The following is a 25,225-nucleotide window of genomic DNA, read 5'->3' as shown; positions in this document are numbered from 1 at the left end:
ATAAAATAGTGTTACGTGCTTTATAATTTAAGAAAAAAAAAACGTAAAAAATAAATTAAACAAAAACCTTAGTAAAATTTTATTAAACTAAATTTAAACAAAAAAGTAGCCTAATTTTGTGATATAATCAAAAATAATTTTTTTACATTATGATAAAAAATAAGCCATAATAATTTTCAAAACACGTAATTTTTTTAAAAAGTGTTTGCTTAAAAATCAATAATTTCTACACAAAACGTACGAATTGAACGAAGAAACAGTTTGTACATAAAAAAAAAAGAATGATGAAAATTTATTAATATAATTGCTTCGCTTGTGGAATATTCCAAAAATAATAAAAAAAAAAGTTCGTATAAAAGTTTTTTTTTCGTCGAATTTGCTTAAAATAAAAAATCAAAATTCTTCAATGATAGTGCATTATTTTTAATCGTTTTAAGTTAAATTAAAAAAAAATAAAAATTAAAATAAAAAAAAATATTTATAAGTAAAATTTTATTTAACAAAATCGGTTCCAAGTATTAAATTCTTGATTCAATTGAAAGTGTTAAATAAAATAGAATAACAAAGTAATTTAATATCAATCCCAAAATACATCCCACACACCAACCACATCGAGGACTCTCTTCTAAATGTTATATCCTACTTAATATCACATCATCAGTCACTTATGATAAACAACATCCGGAAGCTGTTTATCCAGAGAGCTTCTTTGGAATTACCATCGAAATTGAAATAATCACGTAGAGGAAACAAGAAAAATCATCACCATTGCCACCATGCCGGTTCGACGAGGACACGTGGCCCCAAAGACCACCCTAATTGAGACGATCATCAGGAAATTCGATACGCACAGTAAGTTTAAAGAGGATTTTATTTATTTTATTGATTCAACTAATTGCTATAGTGTTGGGTTTCGGGTTGTTGTTATTCGGGGAATTTTTGGCCATTGAAAATATAAATAACAAAAAAAAAGGACATCTCTTCCTATTGCCAAACAATCGTTCTGGTATTTGTCGTCGTATGGTATTGAATTGTTTTGTCTGATTTTTTTTTGTTATCCTTGTTATTCTGTGTTTAATTTTATATATTGTTTTCGTGGGATTTGGGATTTTGTATTGTTTTTTTTTTTTTATTTTCATTTTAAGGCAGATCGCCAGAAAGGATAATGGACATCGATTTAAATGCCAATTACATGGTTTTCCTATGCGCAACAGCTTTGTGTGCTATACTCCAAAACCTGACACCGAGGGGTTTTTCAATTGGAAATTGTTTGTTGGCTTTGTGGGTGAAATGATGTTTTTTTTATTTTGTCTTCTATTGTTTACAGGTTTTTTTTTTTGGTGTCCTTAAATAAATTTAATTATTGGTTGGATTGGTATCTCTTTGAAGAGTGATCCTTTGCTTAGTAATTTGTGAATGGTATGTCATTGAAATAACAAAAAAATATACATATTTACTGTGTATTATATAATAGAGACAGACAATTATACACAATCGATTTAATTGAAATTTAATTAAAAAGCATTCGAAGGAAATTGAATTGGGGGGTTTTTGTTTTCTACATAAATAAAACTTAAAATAAAATGTATGTTACTGTGCATAATTATTTATCTTTTAATTCAGCTTGCTTATAGATGTGAAGCATGGTAAATTTATTCGAATCAATAAATTTAAGTTAAAAGGTATTTAATCCTTATCAATGATACTCATTCACCAAAAAAAAAAAATAATGCTTATAATTAAAATTAAAGGATACAAAAAAAATCGAATTTCAGGGATTTTTCAAATTACAATACCTATGTCAAAAATGGGTTCGTATTAGAGTGCTTGGAAAAATAATTTGAACCTTTAAGTCTCTTATTTTAAGATCTACAGATGAAGTTTTTTTTAAAGCGATGTCTATGGTGCAGTCCTTGAAAATAAATTTGAAAAAATCAAAATTTTGTTGGTTATAAAAAAATAAACAATGCAATTATTAGTAAAGTTATTAGCAAATCTTAGAAAAAAAGGAATTTTTTATAAATCGATACCTATGTAGTAAAAATTAATTTTTCAAAAAATGGAATTTACTATTTTTTTTTTTAAATCCAAAAGTTAATTTTTTTCGAAAATTTTTCGTTAAAAACACACTAGTTATGTCATTTACGAGAAAGTCAGACATTCTATGGCAAGTACCGTTAATAGTAGCGGTTAAAAAATATTTTTTTTAATATCAGAAGTAGGACTTTATTTGCCACAGTTCATATGTATATTTTCACCTTTTAAATGACTTCAAAAAGGAGGAGCTTCTCAATGGAGGATCTTTCAACTTGGTGAACCGATTTTAACCCTCTACTGCATACGAAGCCAAATATGGTTTTGTCTATTTGTATGCACTTTTCTCTTCTCTGTCACAAAAAAATGGTAAAGATTCAATACAATCCTCTTCTTTGTGTTTCTGAGAACCCATAGAGATAGTTTTTTCGTGTGTCCGACACAAAATAAAGGTGTATTTTATGATCACAGGTGAGTCGATCAGTCGTGTGCATTGAAATCGAAAGTGTAGAATATTTTCATACTTTAAGTGTTAATTACTGCGTTTGTTTGGAAAGAAAAGTGGAATTAAAAATTTATTTTTGATGGATTGTCTTATTATGTATGCTATGAACCAATCTTTATTGAAAAAAAATGATTGGCCTGGTCTTGGGAGGGCAAAAAGTACGGAAGCCATATTTGGCTTCGTATGCATTAAGGGGTTTTAAATCTACAAAATTTGTTAAATTTTTTTGTTGTAAATTTTGTTCCTTTACATTTTTACTTTGCTTGGAAGCTATGTTTTACTTCAGAAATGGAGCCCCTTCGCTTTTAGAGACATTTTTTTATTGTTAATCCCATTTCCAGGGGCGTAACCACAAAAAATTTAGGTGGAGGGAGGCTCACCTATAATATTTTTCAATCATTTTAATACTTTTTAGTTTTTTTAAGATCTGGGAGTGGGTGAAAATGTTGGAGCAAGACTTACTTCGACAGTGGAAAGAATGTGAACCAGAAAAAATATATGTAACTGAAAAAACAAATTGCTTTTCTCGGTTCCATGGCTTAAAATGAGCCAAATTTGAAGTAATTCTTAACCTTTTGTAATGCAATGTATTTATTTTACTTTATTTTGTTTTTAAATGATAAATATTTATCTTTTTATAATTTTAATTTTATTCTTTACCTAATCTGAATAAATAAAATTAGTAAAATTTCTTACCCCTTAATGCATACGAAGCCAAATTTGGCTTATAAACAAATTTTTTAAATTAATTAATTTAAACAAATTTTTTTAATGTAAACCGTTTTAAAACAACCCAAAGAACCCATGTAAAGCATTTTTTAATTTTTTCGTCGTTAATTCATGCAGTAGAGGGTTAAAGATTCTTTTTGTATATGAATGCTGGTGCTTCAATTGGATAGAGTTTGGGCTATGGCATAAATGAGAAAATCTTAATATAAGTTTCGATCCATAAAAGTCGTTTTTTTTTTAAAGGATTATTTTTGGAACAAAATGACGCACATAGGAGTATTTAGTCAATTTAGGCGGACAAAACACAAAATTTTAAACTGATCCAATCAAAATCCTACTAAAAGTAGATAACTTGCTTAGCATTTTCTTATAGTTTTAAAATTGATTATCGCTTCAGGTGACTAACAGCAGCAACTAAGTGCAACTTCGACACATTTGCCCTTCTTAAAGATTTTAGATTTTGAAAAAAGGTTACCTTGTATTCAGCATCCATATTTTAAGTTTTTTTTTTAAGATTCAACTTCTTGAGTTACAGAATCTGAATCCTTATGATTTTTTCTAGATTTTATGACCTTTATCTTGGCGATACCATAAATAGAACTCCATTTATAAGTGATTTAACAAACCATTTGGATCCAATCTTGACACTTTTTTGTTTGATCAAAAAGTGGTTTAGGAAGAAAAATGTTTTCATTGAAATCAACACTTAAAACACTTTATTCCAGTACTAAATACAAGCTTTTACCTTGTTGATGAACATAAACCGGAAAAATAATTTTGTCCGCGTAAAATTGGCAAATACCCCTATGTGTGACGGTACCTATCAAAAGCATATTTTTCTCAAACACGGCTTCAAAGAGTAAAAAAAAATAAAATTAGCTTATGTTAGTTTTTAAAGAAATGAAAAAGTTTTATTTTTTAAATAATTTTTAAAGGTACCTACCTGCCATCTGTATAAATCTGATTTTCTTCCATACTTAATTGATCTCAATGATTTTTTTTTCTACACCAATGCAATTATGTATATCATTTTAAAATAAATCAAAAATAAAAATTGAAAAAATTGAAAAATTTAAATTTTTGAAAAATTTAAATTTTGAATTGATTTATTTTTTGTACCTAACTTTCTCATAAACGACTGAACCGATTGCAATGATAATTTTTGTAACTCTTATGTTTAAATAATGACACATTCTCAGAAAAATTATTTTTTTTAGGTATTTTTAAGAAAAAGTTCAAGAAAATACTTTGTGTGAAGGTCAAGCTTATTTAAAGGAATATTTTCGTAACTTTAAACCAAATTTTATATTATTTTTAAATTTTTGTAGGCATTTTTAAAATTCATAAAAAATTCTTGTATGATTTTAACTTAAACACAAGTACTTGCGACCCAGTCATGCATTTTATGCGCATTAAATTTTGTATCAGTCTTTAAGAAAAATTTAGAATTGTCATATATTTATTAAATAAGCAGATCACAGTTTTTGGCAAAATCAGATTCCATTAATTAATTTTATTTGTCGGATTAAAAAAAAATTTAGACCCTGCCTATTGCCTGCAACTTGATTTGTGAATTTGAAAATTTAAGCATTTGAAAATTTAAGCATTTAATTTTAAAGTTCAAGTGACCTCAACTCCAAATTTATAAAGCGTTTCGTTATTTAAGCATTTATTTAATTGCTTAATAGACCAGTGCCGATGCCTTCAAAAACATTAAAAAGTACAAAAAAATCATAGTAGGATGAAACCCATTGGAAAAGGAGGTGAATATGATAAAAATGAAAGGAAAAATAAATTACGGGCGAACCAAGTTCGGGAAGTGGGTGGGTTGAGTTTTTAATGGTAAAAAATGGTATATCTCGATTTCCGGCAAAACTACAAATCCTATAGAAAAAAGTTGTATGGCAAAGTTGTAGGTAATAAAAAGATCTACAACTTTTGTATCAACAATTTTTTCACATAACCTCAAAATTTATGTGAAAAATTCAAAAAACCGAGTTTTTGGTTTTTTATCTTTATCTTTTTCAAAAACATACATTTTTCTACGAAATTTGGTGAAAACTTACCTTATTATGTCTCAAATACACTGTAATTTATTTGATTTAAAATATTTATTTGTTCACCTTATTTTGACTTAATACCAAAAAATCACCCTAATTTTCAATCGAAAATTCACTTGTCAAAATATCAGCTTTTTTCAAAAAGTCGGTGGGCATTTCGTTCTTTAAAATGTCTATTTTCTTATGGTGTACAAAAAAATTTACATTAGTATACTATAGAACATGTTCTAGTAAAATTCAAAAAATGAAAAAAGCTTGAATTCGAAAAAAATTGTATGTCATTGTTTACAATTTTGGCCTATTTATTCAAATTTACACTTTAATTACTCAAAAAACGTAAGATTTCATGTAACACTGATAAATCTCATGTTTTTTGAGTAATTAAAGTGTAAATTTGAATAAATAGACAAAAATTGTAAACAATGATACAAATTTTTTTCGAGTTCAAGCTTTTTTCATTTTTTGAATTTTACTAGAACATGTTCTATAGTATACTAATGTAAATTTTTTTGTACAAAATAAGAAAATAGACATTTTAACGAACGAAATGCCCACCGACTTTTTGGAAAAAGCTGATATTTTGACACGTGAATTTTCGATTGAAAATTAGGGTGTTTTTTTGGTATTAAGTCAAAATAAGGTGAACAAATTAATATTTTAAATCAAATAAATTACAGTGTATTTGGGACATAATAAGGTAAGATTTCACCAAATTTCGTAGAAAAATTTTTGTTTTTGAAAAAGATAAAAATAAAAAACCAAAAACTCGGTTTTTTGAATTTTTCACATAAATTTTGAGGTTATGTGAAAAAATTGTTGATACAAAAGTTGTAGATCTTTTTATTACCTACAACTTTGCCATACAACTTTTTTCAATAGGATTTGTAGTTTTGCCGGAAATCGAGATATACCATATTTTACCATTAAAAACTCAAACCACCAACTTCCCGAACTCGGCTCGCCCGTAATTTATTTTTCCTTTAATTTTCATCATATTCACCTCCTTTTCCAATGGGTTTCATTCTACTATGATTTTTTTGGTTTCAAAAATTATCGACCCTGGTCTATAATAACAATAAGTTATCAAAAAATAAATATTTTTACAAGATAACTTACTGCTTTGAAGTCTTTCATTTCCCTTTTGTGAACGAACAAATTTTTGAACGAGAGACACAGTTTCATCAGTTTTCATAGTCGTCATTGATTTTTTGTTTCGTCTTACGGACGACTGCAACTAGTGACAATGCAGATTTAGTCGTGTTGTGTGTTTTGCTGCCGTTTACCACAACGTATCGGTATGTAATAGAGGTATATAAAATTTTAAAGAATTTTTTCAATACAAGAAATAACTCAATCACACAAAATGCATTTGAACATAGTCAACGCGATATCCCAGAATAGTGTATTAAATACTGTCTTATACTTTACTCTACTAGAAGTGAAATACCTTATACGTTAAAGTTTGTATGATACATCAGTTACAACTTGCTGAAAATCAAAACCAAACCTGATTAAAATGTAACAATTTGACAAAACTACATTTTTTCATGAATAATTTCCAATACTACCCTAAAAGGGAAGTTGTTTTAATTTCACAAGTACCTATATCAGATTAAGTTAACTAATTTCATCATGCATTTTTTACGAGAATAGTGGTTAAGAAATTCACAAAATTACCTATTCTCAACTTGGGCATTATATTATCGATAGCTATTTATGTTTAACCTTTTCGAATTGTATCTAAAATGTCACCTCTATCGACTCTTGTCAACGTTACCCCAAAAATTTACTGCATGCATTTAATTACTTGACATTAAATATGCCGCATTTTGTTGATAATAACTCTCTTGTGTTTATTTTATTTCCTCTGCATTGGCTTACGTGTTAAAGTACTTGTTTCGTCGTCGCCCATTCAGGAAATATATATACAAACACAGATGTGTTTATGTGCCAATATAAAGTGTTTTGTTAGTTTGTTTGGGGGTATTGGGGATTATTGTGTGTATTTTGCACTTAAGCTTATAAATAATTTTTAATGTGTTTTGCTAAATACCTTTAAAAGGTTGCAAAAGGATAAAAAGTCAACATAAAGAAGATTATTATTTTTTTTTTTTGTTACTAAAACTGGTGTTTATAATATGGTCAAGCCTCAAAAAGGCAAAATTCTGTTTAATTAATTTAATCCTACCCTATTTGACTCTTATATTTCTCTCAAATAAATTTTGAGACAAAATAACTTCTGTTGCATATTTTAAAACTGACAAATTTTATTTTATCCACAAAATTTCTGTCTATAATCCTTTTTCTAATAATTATTGTTTCACTGTGTGTACATTTCTAAGTTAAAATATTTATAAATATTTTAAACCATAAATCTCTTCAAGCTTAGTAGGTTATCTCCCAAGGGTGATCTGAAAATCCCTTTCAAAGCCCCCCAAAACAAATGTCCTCGAGTCAGTGTTTAAGGACTACCTTGACAAGGATTTATATTTCTCCCCCCCCACACATCTCTTCGAACAAATCACATGCGACCACCACCACCAATGCGGAGGACCATTTGCAATTAGGTCCTTGTAAAATTGTGATGTGAGAGGATCCTGCAATCCTTTTGGGTATTTTTTTCCTCATCATTCAAATTTTGTCCAATATAATTCTGAAGACCTAAATGGATTCAATCAAAATGAGAGAAAAAGAATAAAAAAAAGACTATGACCATAAGAACAAAAGCGAGACGTCCTTCTTTCATGACTCTCACCCCTTCTTCAACCCCTTCACAACATCAAGTCCTATTATAAGTAATTCATCAAATGTGATGGCTGAGGAGCTAAAGGCTGAAATAAAAGCACAAAAAAAAACATTTCCATTTATAAAGAATTTCATTTAAAATTCTTTAAGGAGTCATGTATGCATGGTATACTCGTATATATGCATTAAACTATTGTACCTTGGGTAAACACACACAAACATATGCATCGAAGGAAGAACAAGAAGGATAAAATGACACATGCCGAGCACGAAGGCACAAAATTGCGATTTGGTATTATTTTTTGATTCTCAAATCGATTGGCCATTTGGAAAATATGCAATTTTCTAACAAAAGGACATTGCATAGAATAGAATTATAAATGAAGGAGAGAGAAAAAACAACAAAAAAAATGTCCTAGCCTTTTTCACAAATAGCCTCCTGCGATGGCTTTGGCTTTGATATTTGCATTCCAAATGCAGCAGGGGTGACATTAAAATAGCCTGTTACTTTATTTCGATCCAATATCAAATAACCATATGGTGTCCGTGTCCTCTTCGAAACCGACAAAAAAAAAAAAAACGGACGACAACGACCACTAACCACCACAAAAAAGGAGGAAAATGATGTCCACAAAAACAACCAAACAAAAGATATATGTAAAGCAATGGGTTAAGGACGAATTGAATGAAGAGGAACTTATATTATATAAAATCATTTGGGAATTTGAATCTCGTTTTTTGCAGTTGCAGGTCGTTTATTAGTTTTAAGGAATTTCAAGATTCCTTATTTTCGAGAATATATATAAACTTAATTTATTTGTCCCTTTTGCCTTCGAAGTCAAAGAGACTTTGGTTTGAATAAGCTTTATATAGTCTTTGTTATTTCTTTGATTTAAATCGATATTTAAATAAATAGCTAAAGGGAATTTAGCTTGAAGTATTTAGATAATTTAGCATACAGAAAGTTTAAAGTATTATTGACCAAAGGGTTTAGGAAAAAATTCTTGAGATTATAAGGACGAGGGTAGTACTTTTTTTAAGATAAATTTCGGATATCTTGATAAATTAGTCTTAATTTCTGTAAAATAGGCCTTGTAAGTTGTCTTCAATCTTACGATGATATACATAATGTACATTAGGGCCATCGTTATTTTGGTTTTTTTTCGAGAATTAAGTTCCTTAGTGGAAAAACTACACTAGCCCAAAAAATTAAGGGAACAAAAAAAAAATCGTAATTTTTTTAGTGATTTTCGATAGGCTGTATCTCAGTAAAAAATGATCGCATCATGACCAAATAAAAAGCATGTGAAAGCTCTATTCTTCTAGTCTTAGGATTTAATGTTAAAATATTTTCTTTTTAATGGTAAAATAGCTAAATCGTTAGAACTGTTCAAAAACCAAAATTTTCCAATTTTTTTTGTTTTTACTTTTCTCTTAAGAAAGTGGGAACATTTTTTCTGATAAAATGATTATTATTTTTAGAAAAGCTATTTATTTGGCTTTAAGATTCATTTTATTTCAAACTTCTACTATTTTTTTAGACTGCAATATCAGTCATCAAACCAAAAACCATCCTTTTGACTTTGACTATCAATATCTCAACAACGGATCACTGTAGAAAATATTCAAGGACACTTTTGAAAACTTCATTCAATTATCTACAAAGAAATTAAGTTTGCTTTGTTAAACAAAATATTTTCTTATTTTTGAGATTAATTTAGAAAAGCTATCAAAATAGGCATTTTTGTGGTTTTTTAGAAAATGTATTTAATTTCTATGGGTGATAAGATTAAACTGAGGCTTAATTTCTGCAGGTCTAAATGACTTACTTCTGGTAACTTTTTAATGAGCAAAATCAAATTCTTTCGAGTTTATTTCAACATTTTATTGATAAATATCGTTTAAATTTAAGATAAACCAAGGAAAAATTAAAAGTTAAATTTTGAAAAAAAAGCTTATTTTATAAAATTTTTGGATATTTTTCCTAATTTTGAAAATGTTTTGTTTTTCCTTGGTTTATCTTAAATTTAAACGATATTTATCAATAAAATGTTGAAATAAACTCGAAAGAATTTGATTTTGCTCATAAAAAAGTTACCAGAAGTAAGTCATTTAGACCTGCAGAAATATGGTGTTTTATTCCATCTCAAAAGTTCAAACCCTCACAACAGAAAAACTGCTTGATGAATAAGTCTGAAACTTTGCATATTAGTTTCAGGTATATTAAGCTTCAATAATTAAGCCTCAGTTTATTATTATCACCCATAGAAATTAAATAGCGGTACATTTTCTAAAAAACCACAAAAATGCCTAAATGGTTTATAGATATGTACCTCTTTGAAAACGGTGTTTAATGTAGACAAGAACCTCATCAAACATTTTTGATTTAAATTAGGTCCTTGTAAAATAAATAAATAAATCAACATATAGCTATTTCAAATGAGAAAAATCTTTAACCCTCTTGGGGCGCCATCTAGCGTCAATAAAAAAATCTAAAAATAATTAATGGATTTTTGTTTTTTTAATTATTTTGAAATGGTTTTTACATAGGAACTTGATTCTTAAATCCTAATGTACATAAGTTACGGTTTAAAAAACAAATAAAAAAACAGTTTCAACTTCAAATAAAAATTATGGAGAACTTCCATAATTTTCACGTAACAAAGTTCTTGCTCCCGACTTTTTCTTTTTTTTTTGTTGCCCACCAGTGTTATCGTAGGATCTTAAAACTTTGGAGAATGGTAAAGATAGTAGTTTATAAAAAAACAAAAGACTTGTACTTCATACAATCACGGAAACATCAAAAGCTTGAGATTTTCTAGGGAAAAGAGCTGGAAGACCAGATAATATAGATTTCAAATTTTACATTAATACCTTGCATTAAGTTTTCCTATGCTAAAATTATGCTGGCACAAAAAGTACTGAGATGTAAAAGTGTACCAAGTTCTTAAGATTGGTTTTAAATTTAGATCAATTAAATTTTGACTGTTTACTTGGCAATTTTTCAAGTGCCGTTATACTTTTCGTATAGATATGAGCCCAGAAAACTTGAAAAATCTTATCTAAAAAAATATTTATGGATAGCCTACTTAATATTCGGGCTATATCTTGAGTAATAAATGCCTAATCTGAACAGAAAAGCTGGCAACTGAAAGCTAAGTAAATAAGCAACAAATGCTAGAACAATTTTTCTGGGTCACTATAGATGTTTAAGTGCAATGTATTAAAACATTTTAAAAAAATCGAGTTTTTAAAGAAAATTTCTGTAAAAAAAACTTTATTACTGAAAGAAAGAATCAAAATCTTTCAAATCCTCATAGTTTTAAATTTTTTGTGTATTGTACACACTGGCAAAGATAACAAGATAATTTTCTTCAAAATCTATGGATAAATTATAAAGATATGACTTTTTCGACTTTTTCTGTTACTTTTTTAGTTTTTGTCTATAACTTGAAAATCAAGCCGAATTTGAAATTTTGTATTAAGTAATTTTTTGTAGATTATTAAATTTTCTATCGATGTGTATGTGTATCCTTTAAAAAAAAAATAAAATTTTAATATTGTAGAAACCTTAAGAAAAACTATTCATAAAAGAGAAAAAAACTAATTTTTGATGTTTTTATTAAATAGTCTATTTTTATCATTAGAGCATTTATAGATATTGAACATGTAAAGGAGAAAAAAAATTACTTAGTACAAATTTTCAAATTCGGCTTGCTTTTCAAGTTATAGACAAAATAGAAAAGACGAATAAAAAAAATTGTCAAATAAACGATCAAAATATAAATGATACAAATTTAAAACCAAACTTAAGACCTTGGTAAACTTAAACATTAAAAAAATAATCAAAATAAAAAAAATTCATAATTTTCGTAACCTACCAACGAAGTTAAAAACAAGCATCTTTTTTGAAAAATCGGTAGGGTCAGTAATTACCTATCTACTAATAAAAATTTGCAAGGATTAAACAAAAAAAAAAAAAAAAGAATGGAATTCTTAAGTAATTATTATTCGATATAAAGAAATTTTCAATAAAACTCGTCAGTCTGTTTTCTAAAAATTGATTTTTCAAAAAAAAAAAACTGAAATATTTTTAAACAATCCAAAAATATGTTTTTTTTTAATTTTTTAAAAATTTTAATATTACAGCTTCTCGAGAGCTTTTGTATAAAAAAATTTCGTTGAAATCAGTTTAGAAATTTAGAAGAAATTCTGAAATCAAAAAACTGTTCTGCAATAGATACCTTTAATAACCAACTTAGTTTTTTTTTATTAAAATTTGTAGAGCCTTTTTTGAGAGCAAACAACTAGGAACTGAGTAAAGATAGAATAACACATCATTTTGATCCTAGAAATGTTAATTTTTCATAGTCATGTAGTCATAGAGTTTCGATGAGATGATGTATTAACTTGAGAAGATGATGCCACTAATGATGTGTTTCCCCTATAAAGTACTCTCTTTTTTGTCCTCAATTTTTATATATTAATAATATTTATAAATTAAAATGTAATAAATATAATAACACTTTAATCGATAAGCTTACAGTCACCCTTCATAAAAAAGATAAAAATTAATTAATCGTCATAATTGTCTCTGTAGTTCTTTTGTTTTATTTTTTTTTTACAGTTTCACTGTCTGAAATCCGGAGATATTAATATTCTCATTAAAATCTCATTACAAATAGTTGACTTTTTTTCACTGGTGTATACTCAAGTATCGATTTATAAAAAAAGTAAATAACAACAAATAAAAAAAAATCCCTTTCAAGAAGATTCCTTTTCATCCTCGACACTGAAAACAGTTTCAACATTTTTTTTTGTTGTTTTCTTCTGTTAATTAAAGAATCACAAGAAAATGAACGAAATTTACATAAATAAGAGAAATTTAATGAAAAATCCAGATTTTATTTTGTTGTTGCCCCCAGAGCTTCCCAATCAATTATCGAACTTAATTAAATACTTTCATTCATATATTGAGAGAAAGTTGCTTATCCTTCATGCCACCGCCATATCGCCACTAAGGCCAACCCAATATACCTTTGGCATTTCGAAACAACATGAAAACAAACATGAACAATGAAAAACGAAAACGAAAAAAATAAAAGGAAATACCTCGAAACGGTAGTCAAATGGAAATTCGCAAATCAATCTGAAATTGAGTGTTGCAAATGTGAGAAAAAAACGGATACAGTCAAAGTCGGTTAAGTTCAGAAAGTTAAAAAAAAAAAAAAACTTCAACGAATTAAAGAGCAGAAAAGTTCAAAGAAAACATGTACAGTGGTCCAAATTTAGCTTAAATATCAAACTTTTTGATCCCTTTTAAAATAAATTTCTTAAGCGGGTTTTACTATAAAACAGACACACTTTTGTACATGAACGGACATAATGGACACAATGCGAAAGTCTATAATTTTTTTCTTTTTAATCTGTTGTAGTTTTCTTTGCGGAACATGTTGTTTGTCAATCAAAATGTTAAAGTTGCAACATTTTGTGTGGCTCACAATACATGTGTACAGGTGGGCAAGCTTTAAAACGAGCCTTTTTGTCGTCCCACCCACCCCCTCATCAATGTATGTTTATGCGATTAACATGCCGTTCGATATACAATTGTGATGGACATTGAAAACATTGTGGCAATAATATTTAAGGTACATCGTGTGACACTACTTACCTACCAATAAACCGGATCAGTTGGGGTGGGGGGCAAATAGAGGATTAGGTGAATAGCATTGGGGGATGACGCGACCGATATCGTTTAATTTATTATAGATAATGTCCACTGAGCATTATGATGTCTCTAATGGATAATACTTTTATTTAATTGGAGGATTTGTGACAATATAGTTGTGATGGGGGGTAAAGAAGAAATAGACAATTGTGTGGTTGAGAAATCAATAAATCTATAAAAGAAGCATTTGAAATGAAAATTTAAAATTCAAAACTATAATATTGTCTTTATTACCCTCATACTCTTGGGATTAAATTGAGTTATTCAAATAGGAATATTGGAGAAATGAAAATATACTTTTTATTGATGATTTATAAGAAATTGTATAATTTGATGTAATAAGGTTGGTAATGCATATGAAAACACAGGGGTATCATATTTTCCGTTTACCTCACCAGTTCTGTACAATACTATAGACAAAGCAACAAAACTTTACAAATAAATAGGTTTGGCCTTGTAGATATTGCTTTAATAAGGAATTATATTATGATTTGTATGAATACTCAGAACAAAGGTAAAAGACTTGGTCTTAATTTATTTTTTAATATAAAGTGTCCTAAGGGTAACAAAGACAAATGTGGCATCGACTTAAACAGCTTAAATGGATGGATTAATTTTAGAAAAGTATAATTTCTCAAAAAACGGCTGCGACGAATTCGATAAAAATATTCAAATGTTATTGTTGTTTAAACAAAAAAACCTTTTTTTTTCTAAACGACTTATGCAATTTAAACGTACTTTTTTTTATACAAAAGCATTTATATAGCTTTGATATAGGACAAATTAAATTTTTTGGATTTTTATAAAAAAAATATTAAAAAATCAAATTTTCAAAAATGGAAATTTTGGATTAATTTTAAATTTTTTATTTCAAAAAATAATTTACAAATATGAAAAAAAAAAATGATAGTAAATGTTCAAGAAATTAAATGATAACATTTAAATACTTATACCTTTTACTTTAAAAATACATATCATAAATTAGTATACAATTTGTACCTACTTCCAATTTTTCTTATTCTAAAAACATCATAATGAGGAGTCTTTGAATTAAAAAATAGGAAAAATTAACATTCTAGAAGTATACAAAGCAAGCATTATTTTTAATACCTGAAATTTAACTGTATTGTCAGTAGACGCGTATTTTTATCTAGAATTAAAATAATTTCTTTTAAAAAAAAATCTTGAGTCAATTATTTATAAATTATTTATTTTGTCAAAAGTGCTTAAATATATGTTATTATTGAATTTCTCTTTAATGATTATACCCGTTACAAAATAAGTCACACCTATTACATTTTTGAATTGTTATACAAATAAAATGCACGACTGGGTCGCACGAACTTGCTCTTAGAGTTCAAGTTGCTTAAATTTTTAAAACTTTTTATATAGAAATTTGTGAAAAAGAATAAAATTCGTTACAAAAAAAATAAAATTAAATCTGATATCAAATTGCCCTCCAAAACAAGTATGCAGTTTTGATTGATATATTAAGATTCATTTTTAGAAAAAAAAAAAAAATTCAAAACCGTTAGAGCCGTTTCTTAAAAAACTAATTTTTTATAAATAATTTTTTGGAAAAAATATTTTAAAATAAAATTGGTATGCCATTTTTTAGAAATCACTAACCAACATCTAAAAACAAAATTTCAAAAAAATTCAATGTCCCGTTTTCGAAAATTTGATTTTTAAAAAAAAAAATTTCAAAATTTTATTAAAAATCCAAACATTTTTTTTTTCAAAATTTTATATTATATTTTATATGTTTATATATTAAGACTATATAAATGCTTCTTCAAAAAAAGTTTCGTTGAAATCGAATAAGTGGTTTCGGAGAAAATCGGATTAAAAAAAAAACCATTCGGCAGGTTACAGTTAATAATGATTAAAAAAAAAAAAAATTATTAGAAGATAGACCTTGTCTTAAAACTTATATTTGAATTTTTTAAACAAAATCGTTGGAGCCGTTTTTTAGCAATTTCAACTTTACTAAAATCGGTATATGACAAGTACCGTTATTTTTGGTCCAAAAAAATTAATTCCAAAAACTCCTCTGGGGAATCGCCAAATAACGCTACATACCAAGTTTGACATTAATTTTTCTATCCGTTACGGCTGTAGCTTCGTATACAGACAGACGGACTTCGGGACCCACTTTTTTGGCATTCTCTCCATCGTAATGTCATGGAAAAATGTTATCTCAACTTTTTTTTTTACGAATGCATAACTTGATACATATATAGTACCTATATCGCAAGTAAAAAAGTGATGTGTAAAGATTTACATTTTTAAAAACCATTCCTACCTTAAAATTTAAAATCAAATAAATTAAATGAAGGTGCTTTTGAAAAACTGGTCATCAAATAAAGAATTTTCAATTAAAAATAATAAATATGCCCAAACAAATTTTAAAGATGAACTCCAATTGTATAGCAAAAAATTTTTAAAAAAATTTATAATGTTATGTATTTTTTTTTTTTTTTTTCAAAATTATAAAATTTAGGACCAGTTTCAATAAATTGATTTTAAATTTAAAAAGATAGAAATAAACTTTTTGGCTTTTTAAAAAAAAATAGTTTAATTTGGCTTTTTGGTCAATTTTGTTTTGGTAATGAAACATAATTATTAATATGACACATGATTTCGATGTATTTGTTTACGCCCAATCGATTAAAATTGATACTAAAATGTCTCGACCATCATGTACAAAGTAAATAATTGTGAAAATAGTTTATCGAATTCTTAATATAATTGAGTCTAAGACCACCATGGAAATTTTTTTCTTTAGCTCGATGAGTTGAAGGGTGCCTAAAAAATGCACCCGATTTCACCCTGCTACGCCAATCCTGCCAGGATGCGGACGGGAAGACCTCTGGTTTTCTACAAACGTGTCGCCGTCGGGACAAATATTTTTATTTTTATTTACATAAAGAAACAAATTTGACCAAAAAATACCCAATTTAACTACTGAAATTATAAAATTAATGAAAATTAAAGAATTGGTCAAAAACAAAAAACTTAATATGTGGTATACAATGTGATTTTTTTCTCAAGATTTATTTTTGAAAAAAAAAAAAAATATTTTAAGTGTGGTAGGTATACATATTAGAAGTGATCATCATTATCTATTTTTTTTTTTGTACTAGCAATAAAATGTATTTTACGATATTGTAATACACATTTGAGAACCATAAATGACAAAAACCTTATTTGGCAGTTGTCATTTTTATACCAAACAATTTTCAATACTCTTCAAAACTATCTACCTAGCTATTATCATTTAATTCTTCCCTAAAATAAAAAAAACCCACAAAGTTTGTTAATTTATTTTTATTTGTTAAAGCGGACAGAAATTTCCTTCAAAAAAAAAAAAAAAATAGAACCACTTCCGAAACACTCACATAATAGAAAACTTTTCAATGCATCGCCAGTGTAGCGTCAAACAAGAGTCAATTTATTTGACACTCTACTTCGGTTAAGTTTGCCCATAGAGAGACCCAAAACAAAAAAAATTACAAAAAAAAAAGTAAAAGAACAAAAAATTGAAAAAAAAAAATATCAAAACAACTAAAAGTATTTTATAATAGTCTTATTGACACAGTATTAGTACTCTTGAAAAGTGCTAACCAAGTTCTACGACACACACAGAAATAGAGACTCTCATAGCATCACCGCAACTACAAACTACAGCCCCCGTACTTCATTCCGGTCGATAGTGCATGCTTGCACAGCGCTAACAAACTCTTTCTCTCCGATGGATGGGTGCCATCACTGCTGGCTGGTGCACTGCAACTGCAACTGTTTCCACTTCCTTATACTAATAAAACACCCTCTAAGCTCAAAACCCACACGAAACACCACCATCATCATCATCCACATGCATTTCGAGCAGTAGAAAGCAGCAGCAGCAGCAGAGAAAATAACAACTCACGTGCTGTTTTCACAGCCAAGCCCAAGCCCATGGCCTTTGTATTATTTTTCGTGTGTTCAGTTCGGCTTCTCATGGGGTTGAGGGGATGGTTTTTTCTACGAAGCATAGGTTTTTTCTCTTCATTCTTATCCTTTCAATGAAATTAAGTTTTCCCGAAGAAAAGCACAGAAAACAGTGAAGCACCCGCGCGAATGAACGAAGAAGCACATCAGAATTACCAACCAACCATATGTGGATTTGTGTGAAATGTTCATCTTCTTCGGAAACAATGAACAAAAAAAAAAAAGAAAAATGAACGAAAAGAAGAACAACCAAAAAAAAAAAAACACACACATTGCAACAAGAAGAGAAACCGAAGAAACGGAAAAAGCCGCACCTCTGCCAGCATGTTTAACGGTTTGTTTCTTCCATATGAGTTACCTTAATTACAACATATGTGTTTGTATGTGTGTATTAGTGTGGGCTTATATTTTTGAATCCTTGTTTTGTTGGCAGATTGTGTCTCTTTAGTTTATTGTTGACAATGAAGAAGTTTCTATTTTAGATTTTTTTTATTTTTTTTGAAATTTCCCAAAAGAAAATGTTTTATTCTTTCAAGAAGGCATATAAGGAGACGAGAATCAAAATAGCTTTTGATTTAATGAAACAATTGTCATATTGTGGAACAATGATCAAAATAGGATTGTGGTTTTGTGTTCATTTGGGTTTTTCATGCAAGAAAAGATTTGTGTTAATTTAATGAATGATAGATAAATGCTTGCAAGGACCCTGTGGCTATATCTTACTATTCAATGCTATTAAAGCATCAATTGTATTGTCTTCTTAATACCAACAGTATAAATAATGATTTTTTTTGAAATTGCTAATAACACAGATTATGGAATCGACACTTTCTAGAAAATGATAAAGATATGTATTTATTTGACAGTTTTTTTTCATTGCAATAACTTAAGACCATATTGAGGAAAATAAATCCAGAGAAGTGTAAAAAAAAAAAATTAAAAAAAATTTGATTTTGTACATCAGGGTGTATGAGTGATTTTTTTTTTTTATTTTCCCAATCACAAATGGATCAAACACTTATTTGTATGTATTGAGTCCATTTGCTTACTCTATGTTTTTTTTTTGGGATTCTGATAACAAGCCCGTAGCCATGGGGGGCATTAAGGGACAAGGCCCTACCTTAAAATAAAAATGTCCTACCTTCAAATGCCAAAAAGAACCTCATTTGAAAAATACCCTATTAATACAATAAAATAAGGTGAAAAAAGGGGTAAATCTCGGAATGAATGCTAATAGAAATTTTTTTTGCTCAATATCTTCGTTTTGGCATTCTATAACATACCTCAAAAGTCTAGAAAAATCTAATGTCCGCAAAGTCGCGATTTTCAAGGTCAAAGCGCGAAAGGAGATTTTCAAAATTAGCAATAATAGACAATGGTATTATATACACATATGACACATGTCTTCGAGGTATTTTTTAATTCTGATGCCAAAAAGTCTAAAATCAAGACAATCTGACGTCTCTGAAAAAAGTTTTACCAGTTTTTCATCTGTCAACCCATATTATTATAGATAACAGTTGCAAACTTACTACCAAAAAACCCTTAAAAGTTATGGTAGAGGAACCAAATTTTGCATGAATATTTTCATATCCATTATTATTAAGAATCAAAAAAATCGTAACGAAAAAAACATTCATATCTATTAAAAATTGGTCTTTTTTGAAAAAAGGGGAAATTTTGGGATATGCAGTAAATAACATCCTGGTACAATCTTGGAATTAGTGCTAATAGGCTAATTTTTTTGTTTCTATCTTTGTTTGGATATTCTATATCTTATGTCAAAAATCTAAAAAAAATCTCATGTCCGCAAGTCCTAATTTTGGAGGTTAAATTAAGTTAGGTGCAGACTTAATAAAATTAGCAAGAAAAGTTTAAATTTTTATTTGTACCAACATAAGCGACATGTTTTAAAGGTATTTTTTAACACTTATTACAAAAAAACTTACAATAAGTCAACCTGACCATCCCTGATTGACCTTGAAAATCGCGACTTGCGGACATTAGATTTTTCTAGACTTTTGAGGTATGTTAATGCCAAAACGAAGATATTGAGCAAAAAAAATTTCTATTAGCATTCATTCCGAGGTGAAACCCTTATTTGACTGGATTATATTTTGAAAATAATTTATATTTAGAAGCTAGAGCACCATATTGATAAAAGATTATTTTTTTAAAATAGTGCGAAAAGCCATACTCAATGTAATTGAAGTCTGGGAATTTTTGAAGGTAGAGCATTTTTGAAGGTAAGGTGTTTTTGGAGGTAGGATGAAAATGCCTTAACTTTCAAAGAGTCTTACCTTAATACCTTGTCTTAAAAAATTGCAGTACTTTAAAAAATATGATTTGATTCAATGAGATTGAACAAATTTTCGATCCTACAATATTATAAAGAAGGAATAACTAAACTACATAGAATAAGTTTTTTTTTTCCAAAATGTATTAATGTTTGATGCTCTGCGGATCATGTTTTTCGAACAGCTTAAAATTGAAATTGTTGAAGAATTTTCGTATCCTCTTGTGGTTTGTAAAACTAAAGTGGTTAAAATCATGTTCGAAAACTTGTACAAGTTTGTTGCCAATACCTTGCTTCAAAGCACTTATTCGAAAGAGTTTTTTGGAAACTTACATCAGTATAAAATAGACTTGCAATTCCATTGTGCCCTGCTGAAAGTCAAAGTACTGCGTCCAATGTGATTACCGTCAATTATATCCTAATTATTTTTTTTTGTGGAACAAACAGTGTTATTCCTTTCTTATTTGTTTTTTTTCCTTGAAATTTTAAGTTGAGATAATTTATTTTTTTTTTGCCCCTTTTTAACACTTTTTTTTTATTTGTTTGTCGCCACATAATTTTTAACACCGCCCTTCCTTTAACAACCGATTCTCTACCTTAAATTCAACTCTGGCTACGGCCTTCTTCTGATAATGAATTGGAAATTGTTAAACAAATAATATCTCACGGAAACATTCATTCGTAAATGAAGTCCAACAAAATGATAGCATTTTTAAAAATGTTTTTTTTTTTTACAAAAATTTCTTAGTAGACTACAAGAAAAGAAAAATCATCTCATTTTGTTTGTATAATTTATGTTTACTAATCAAAAAGTCATTGAAAAATTTATAAAAATCGATATGTACAATTGAGTGAAACTATAAGTCATTAAAAAAAAAATAAATTAATAAATAAATTTATTCATTAAAAAAAGCTTTAGAAAACGACCCAAACATTTGAAGTATTGCTAGGTTGTTTACTGAATTATTTCAGCTGGAAAACGATCCAGGTTTTCGGCCTTTATAAACGTATCATTCAATGGCACCAAAATAAATAAAAACGAATAGTAAATTAGTACTTCTTTTCAATTTCAAAGATCAATTTCTTGTATCTTAACCTTATTTGTATTTATTATAACCAAAAACAGTTCGATACAGAAAAGGTTCAAGGCAGTCTTTGTTGGTTCAATTATTTCCAAACATTTCTTTACAAACTCTTCTATTTTTTTTTTATTTTTCTTCATTATTCTGTAAAAATTAAAGATTTTTATAAAACATTATTTACGAAACTACTGACTTTAAATTTTCTAATTGTTTACATTGGAAAAACATTCCAAAAGAAGAAAATAAACTAAATTTACCGATTGTTCACTATGGTGTATGAGTGATTTTTTTTCAAGTTTTCTCTTCACATTTACTCAGTCCTAAAAGTAAGCATTTGCAATGCACAAATTTATGGTGTGTTTTGTTTATCTTTTTGCAAGTAATTGAAATGACAATACACAATTTTTTTTGAGAATTTGGTTTTAAAATGAAGTTGGTTTAATGTATGCAATATTAAATTTTTAAGGAAATACTATAAGATCCATGTTTCTAGGGTTCCATTTTTATGAAAAATTTAACAAGCATTAATTAGTCCATATATTGAAAGCTGTCTATCAAATTAGCATTCGTAGGAATTTATTTAAAGTTCACATTGAAACAAGCTGATTTTATTAACATAAAGTTTGCTGAATATTCTAATTTCTTTTTTCCTTTTAAATTTATAATTCCACTCATGAAATAAAATCGTACTTGCTAATATTATTAGAATTTCTATACCTAACTTAAAATAGAAATTAGTTTGAATAAAATAAAACACGAAAAAGAACAAAAGCAAAAAAACAAAAAAAAAGTTTTCAAAACAACCTTCCAACAACTATAAGTTTATTTTTTTATAACAAAGTTTTCTGCTATGCAATTAAAACCCCCTTCGTTAGTTATTTATTGCTTTGAAAAAAAAAAAAAAAAAAAATCCGCAGTTTAATAATAAATGGTATTAAAAAAAAATATAAACCTATAACAACTTTAACAATATATTCATTTCAAAGGACGAACAAAAAATAATAATAAAAAAAAAATAACACGCAATCTACCTATTCTACATGGTTGTGGTGGCCTTAATGTCACAACTCACAAGTATCATAACTGTCAATGCCATTTATGAATCCCTCTATTAAAACAAATACAAAAAAAAAAAGAAAAAAAAAAAACGATATGCTAGTCAGAATTATGACAGAAGCAACAAAATTTATGACTCTACTGCAGAATATTGTAAACAAAACCGCACAAAATGATCACAAAGATGAGCCTCTAAAAATGGGTTTTCGCCGCAGAAAACACATATTTTTGCCCTTATTTTGTCTTCTTTTTTTTTTTGCAACATGTTTCATGGAATTTTTCTATGTAAACATCGTGTTTACACACAACCATTATGTTTTATCCAATTTATCAAACCAACTATAATAATCTGCAACTAACCGATATACCGAAGGTGGTGATGGGGAAATTTTTTGCGGCACCATTGTCGGTGGGGATGGGGACGGGGATTAAAAAAAAAAATGACTAACCAAATCTACACAACACATCCACCGGGTTGAATACAAACTTGACCCCATTTTAACCCTATATTTACCACCCCATCAACTCACGTCTGTTTTTTTTGTTTTGTTTATTTTTGATCGAATAGCTATGCCGTTGTGTTTTGCTTTATGATAGAGCCCCCAAATAGAGGCTAAAACTGACGGAGTTCCTATGCAGGTCGATGACAGAGTGGTTGTGACGGTGCCGTTGTGATACCCGACCTTCTATAGGGGGTGGTTTTATACGGTTTTATAGGAAATTGTCGCAATTTTGCTTTCATATGAAAAAAAAGTCCATTTCTTATGACCGACTCTTGAAGTCATCATGACGAATATTGACCCCGATTATAAGAGTGTTATAGCATACTTATAGTGTCGCATAGAATAATGTCCACATAAAAATTGACCATAACGTGCAATCATAGCAAGAAAGCAAACTCCACGGAAAGGACGATGAAAAAAAATGAAATTAAAGTAATGATGGCTCCCGAACGTCATGCAACTTTAACATGCCATTGCAATTGCAAGTTTTTATATTTCAATTTTAGATAAAAATTGAAAACAATTACTTTCACTTAGGTTTTTTTTTCAATGAAGGTCCTTTTTCCATTTAAAATGGTGGCCATATTTTCGATTGGAAAAACAACATTTCAACAGAATATTTTATTATTTTAAATTTCCAGGTAACCTACCACATTAGTTGACCAAAAAAAATATATAAAATTTAATTTAAATAAAAAACAGTTATATAAAATTTTACAAAAAAATAAATATAAATTCCTATATCCGATCGGAAGTGCTTAAAGGTTGTTCTGAAATAAAATACAAAAAAAAAATGTGAAAAATAATAAAAGTAAACACCATCTGACCGGACCCACAAGTCCACTATTCACGGTACAGAAAAAGTTCGTATTATTATTTTTTTTTGCACATAAAATCGAATGCAAAATTATAGCAATTTTCAATGAAATAAATCATGGAGAGAGCAGCAAAAAAAAAATTGAATGAAAATTATTTTTGAGCACTGACACGAATTTATTTAAATAAATTATTTCTTATATTTTTTTCCATTTTATTTTTTTTTTTTTTTGTTGAAAACATGATGTTCTCATATATTTTGGCATCGATTTATTTGTGGGTGGAAGTAAAATCTCGTTCTTCGGTGGCAATGATATTTTTCAGCGTGTTAACATGATATTGTAGTTGGTACTTATTATTTTGTTTGTACATATTAATTTATTTGGGATTCTTGTGCTGTACAATTTGTCAAAAACGCTATATGGTGTGATTTGAAAAGTTTATACATTGTGGTATATATGTAGAGTAAAGTTTGAAAAACTTTAAAAATAACGGTTCCATCAAACAAAGCAGCAAAAATCTGGTGTCTTCTACAGATTCAAAATCATTTTTGCGAGTATAAGGTGATTGCAAACTTTTGTCTATCTTAAATAGTATAAGTGTGGATTGTGGAATCCTTTGAAACCTATTTCAAAACACTCATCTGGCCAAGTGGTAGGCCCTGGAGCAACTGCTCTTCAAAGATTTTCTATTAGATCAAAATCCGCAAAAAGTGCGGGATATTCCATAAATCTTATGTTTTTGGGCTTGAAACCATTCCAAACACTGCTTACTGATTTTTATCGTCTCATTTTTTAACTGAGCTGCGATTGACAAGTTCACTTAAAATCATTTCGTTTAGGCTGCGTCACTTTTTTCAAATCGAAAATCAGAGTTAGAAGTTAGGTTAGGTTATAGGCAAAGCAATTGCAATTGCAATTTTCTCGAAAAACACTCTGACTATTTGGATTAAATTTGGTGTGTGTTATTGGCTTATAGTTTTTCTCAAAAAATTTGGATAGTGGAAATTATTTGGTTCTGTATTTGGCAAACAGGGGCGTACACACCATTGGGGCAACCGGGGCAGTGCCCCGGGGCCCCCACACGCCAGGGCCCCGACTGGAGACAATACAGAGAAGTCTACTTATTATAAAAGTAACGAAGCAAAAAGACATGAATCACTTCGGACACAAGAGACACAAATTATATTCTTCATTGTAATGCATTATGAATTGGTAGCCAGCCACATAATATTTCATCTAAAAAACAATACTACCTCAGGGGCCCAACAAAAAATCTTTTTTTTTTTTAAGAAAAATGTTACTTGAATAATCTTAGCGACCAACAAATGATACATCAGCGGCCCCCAAAAAAATGGGCCCCAAATATCAAAGGAGCCTAAAAATTAAGTCTTGCCCCGGGACCCCGGCAACTCAATGTACGCCTTTGTTTTAAAACATCTATTTATTTAATCTCGTATGTCTCGTCAAAGACTGAACCAATTCAAAATTTACTGACAGGTATTTCTAATTTATATATAGGTAAGAAATAAAATGCACGACTGGGTCGCACGAACTTGCTTTTAGAGTTAAAGTTGCTTAAATCTGTATATAGAAATTTGGAAAATGTAGTAGGTACCTACAGGTACAAAACAAAAAAAAAATAAATAAAAAAAAATAAAATTCGTTTTTTAAAAAAA

At 28.4% G+C, this 25,225-nt stretch overlaps 1 protein-coding gene across 3 annotated transcripts in view; it reads left to right on the top strand.

Annotated features, from left to right (window-relative positions):
* Positions 1–353: 353 nt before the first annotated feature.
* The window catches only part of LOC129921327 (potassium voltage-gated channel subfamily H member 2), a 333,339-nt gene continuing 308,467 nt past the window's right edge, over positions 354–25,225 (top strand). Inside the window, exon 1 of one of the 3 annotated variants that reach the window (XM_056003122.1) lies at positions 354–852. In XM_056003122.1, coding sequence (XP_055859097.1) covers positions 777–852 — 76 coding nt within the window. In that variant the 5' untranslated portion in view covers positions 354–776. The remainder of the gene's footprint in view (positions 853–25,225) is intronic. The other 2 variants (XM_056003125.1, XM_056003126.1) reach the window with 2 other exon arrangements.

The sequence above is a fragment of the Episyrphus balteatus genome, chromosome 1 (genome assembly GCF_945859705.1).
Source record: "Episyrphus balteatus chromosome 1, idEpiBalt1.1, whole genome shotgun sequence".
Lineage (NCBI taxonomy): Eukaryota > Metazoa > Arthropoda > Insecta > Diptera > Syrphidae > Episyrphus > Episyrphus balteatus.
Note: the sequence above shows the minus strand (reverse complement) of the source record. Positions and strands in the feature narration are given on the sequence as shown.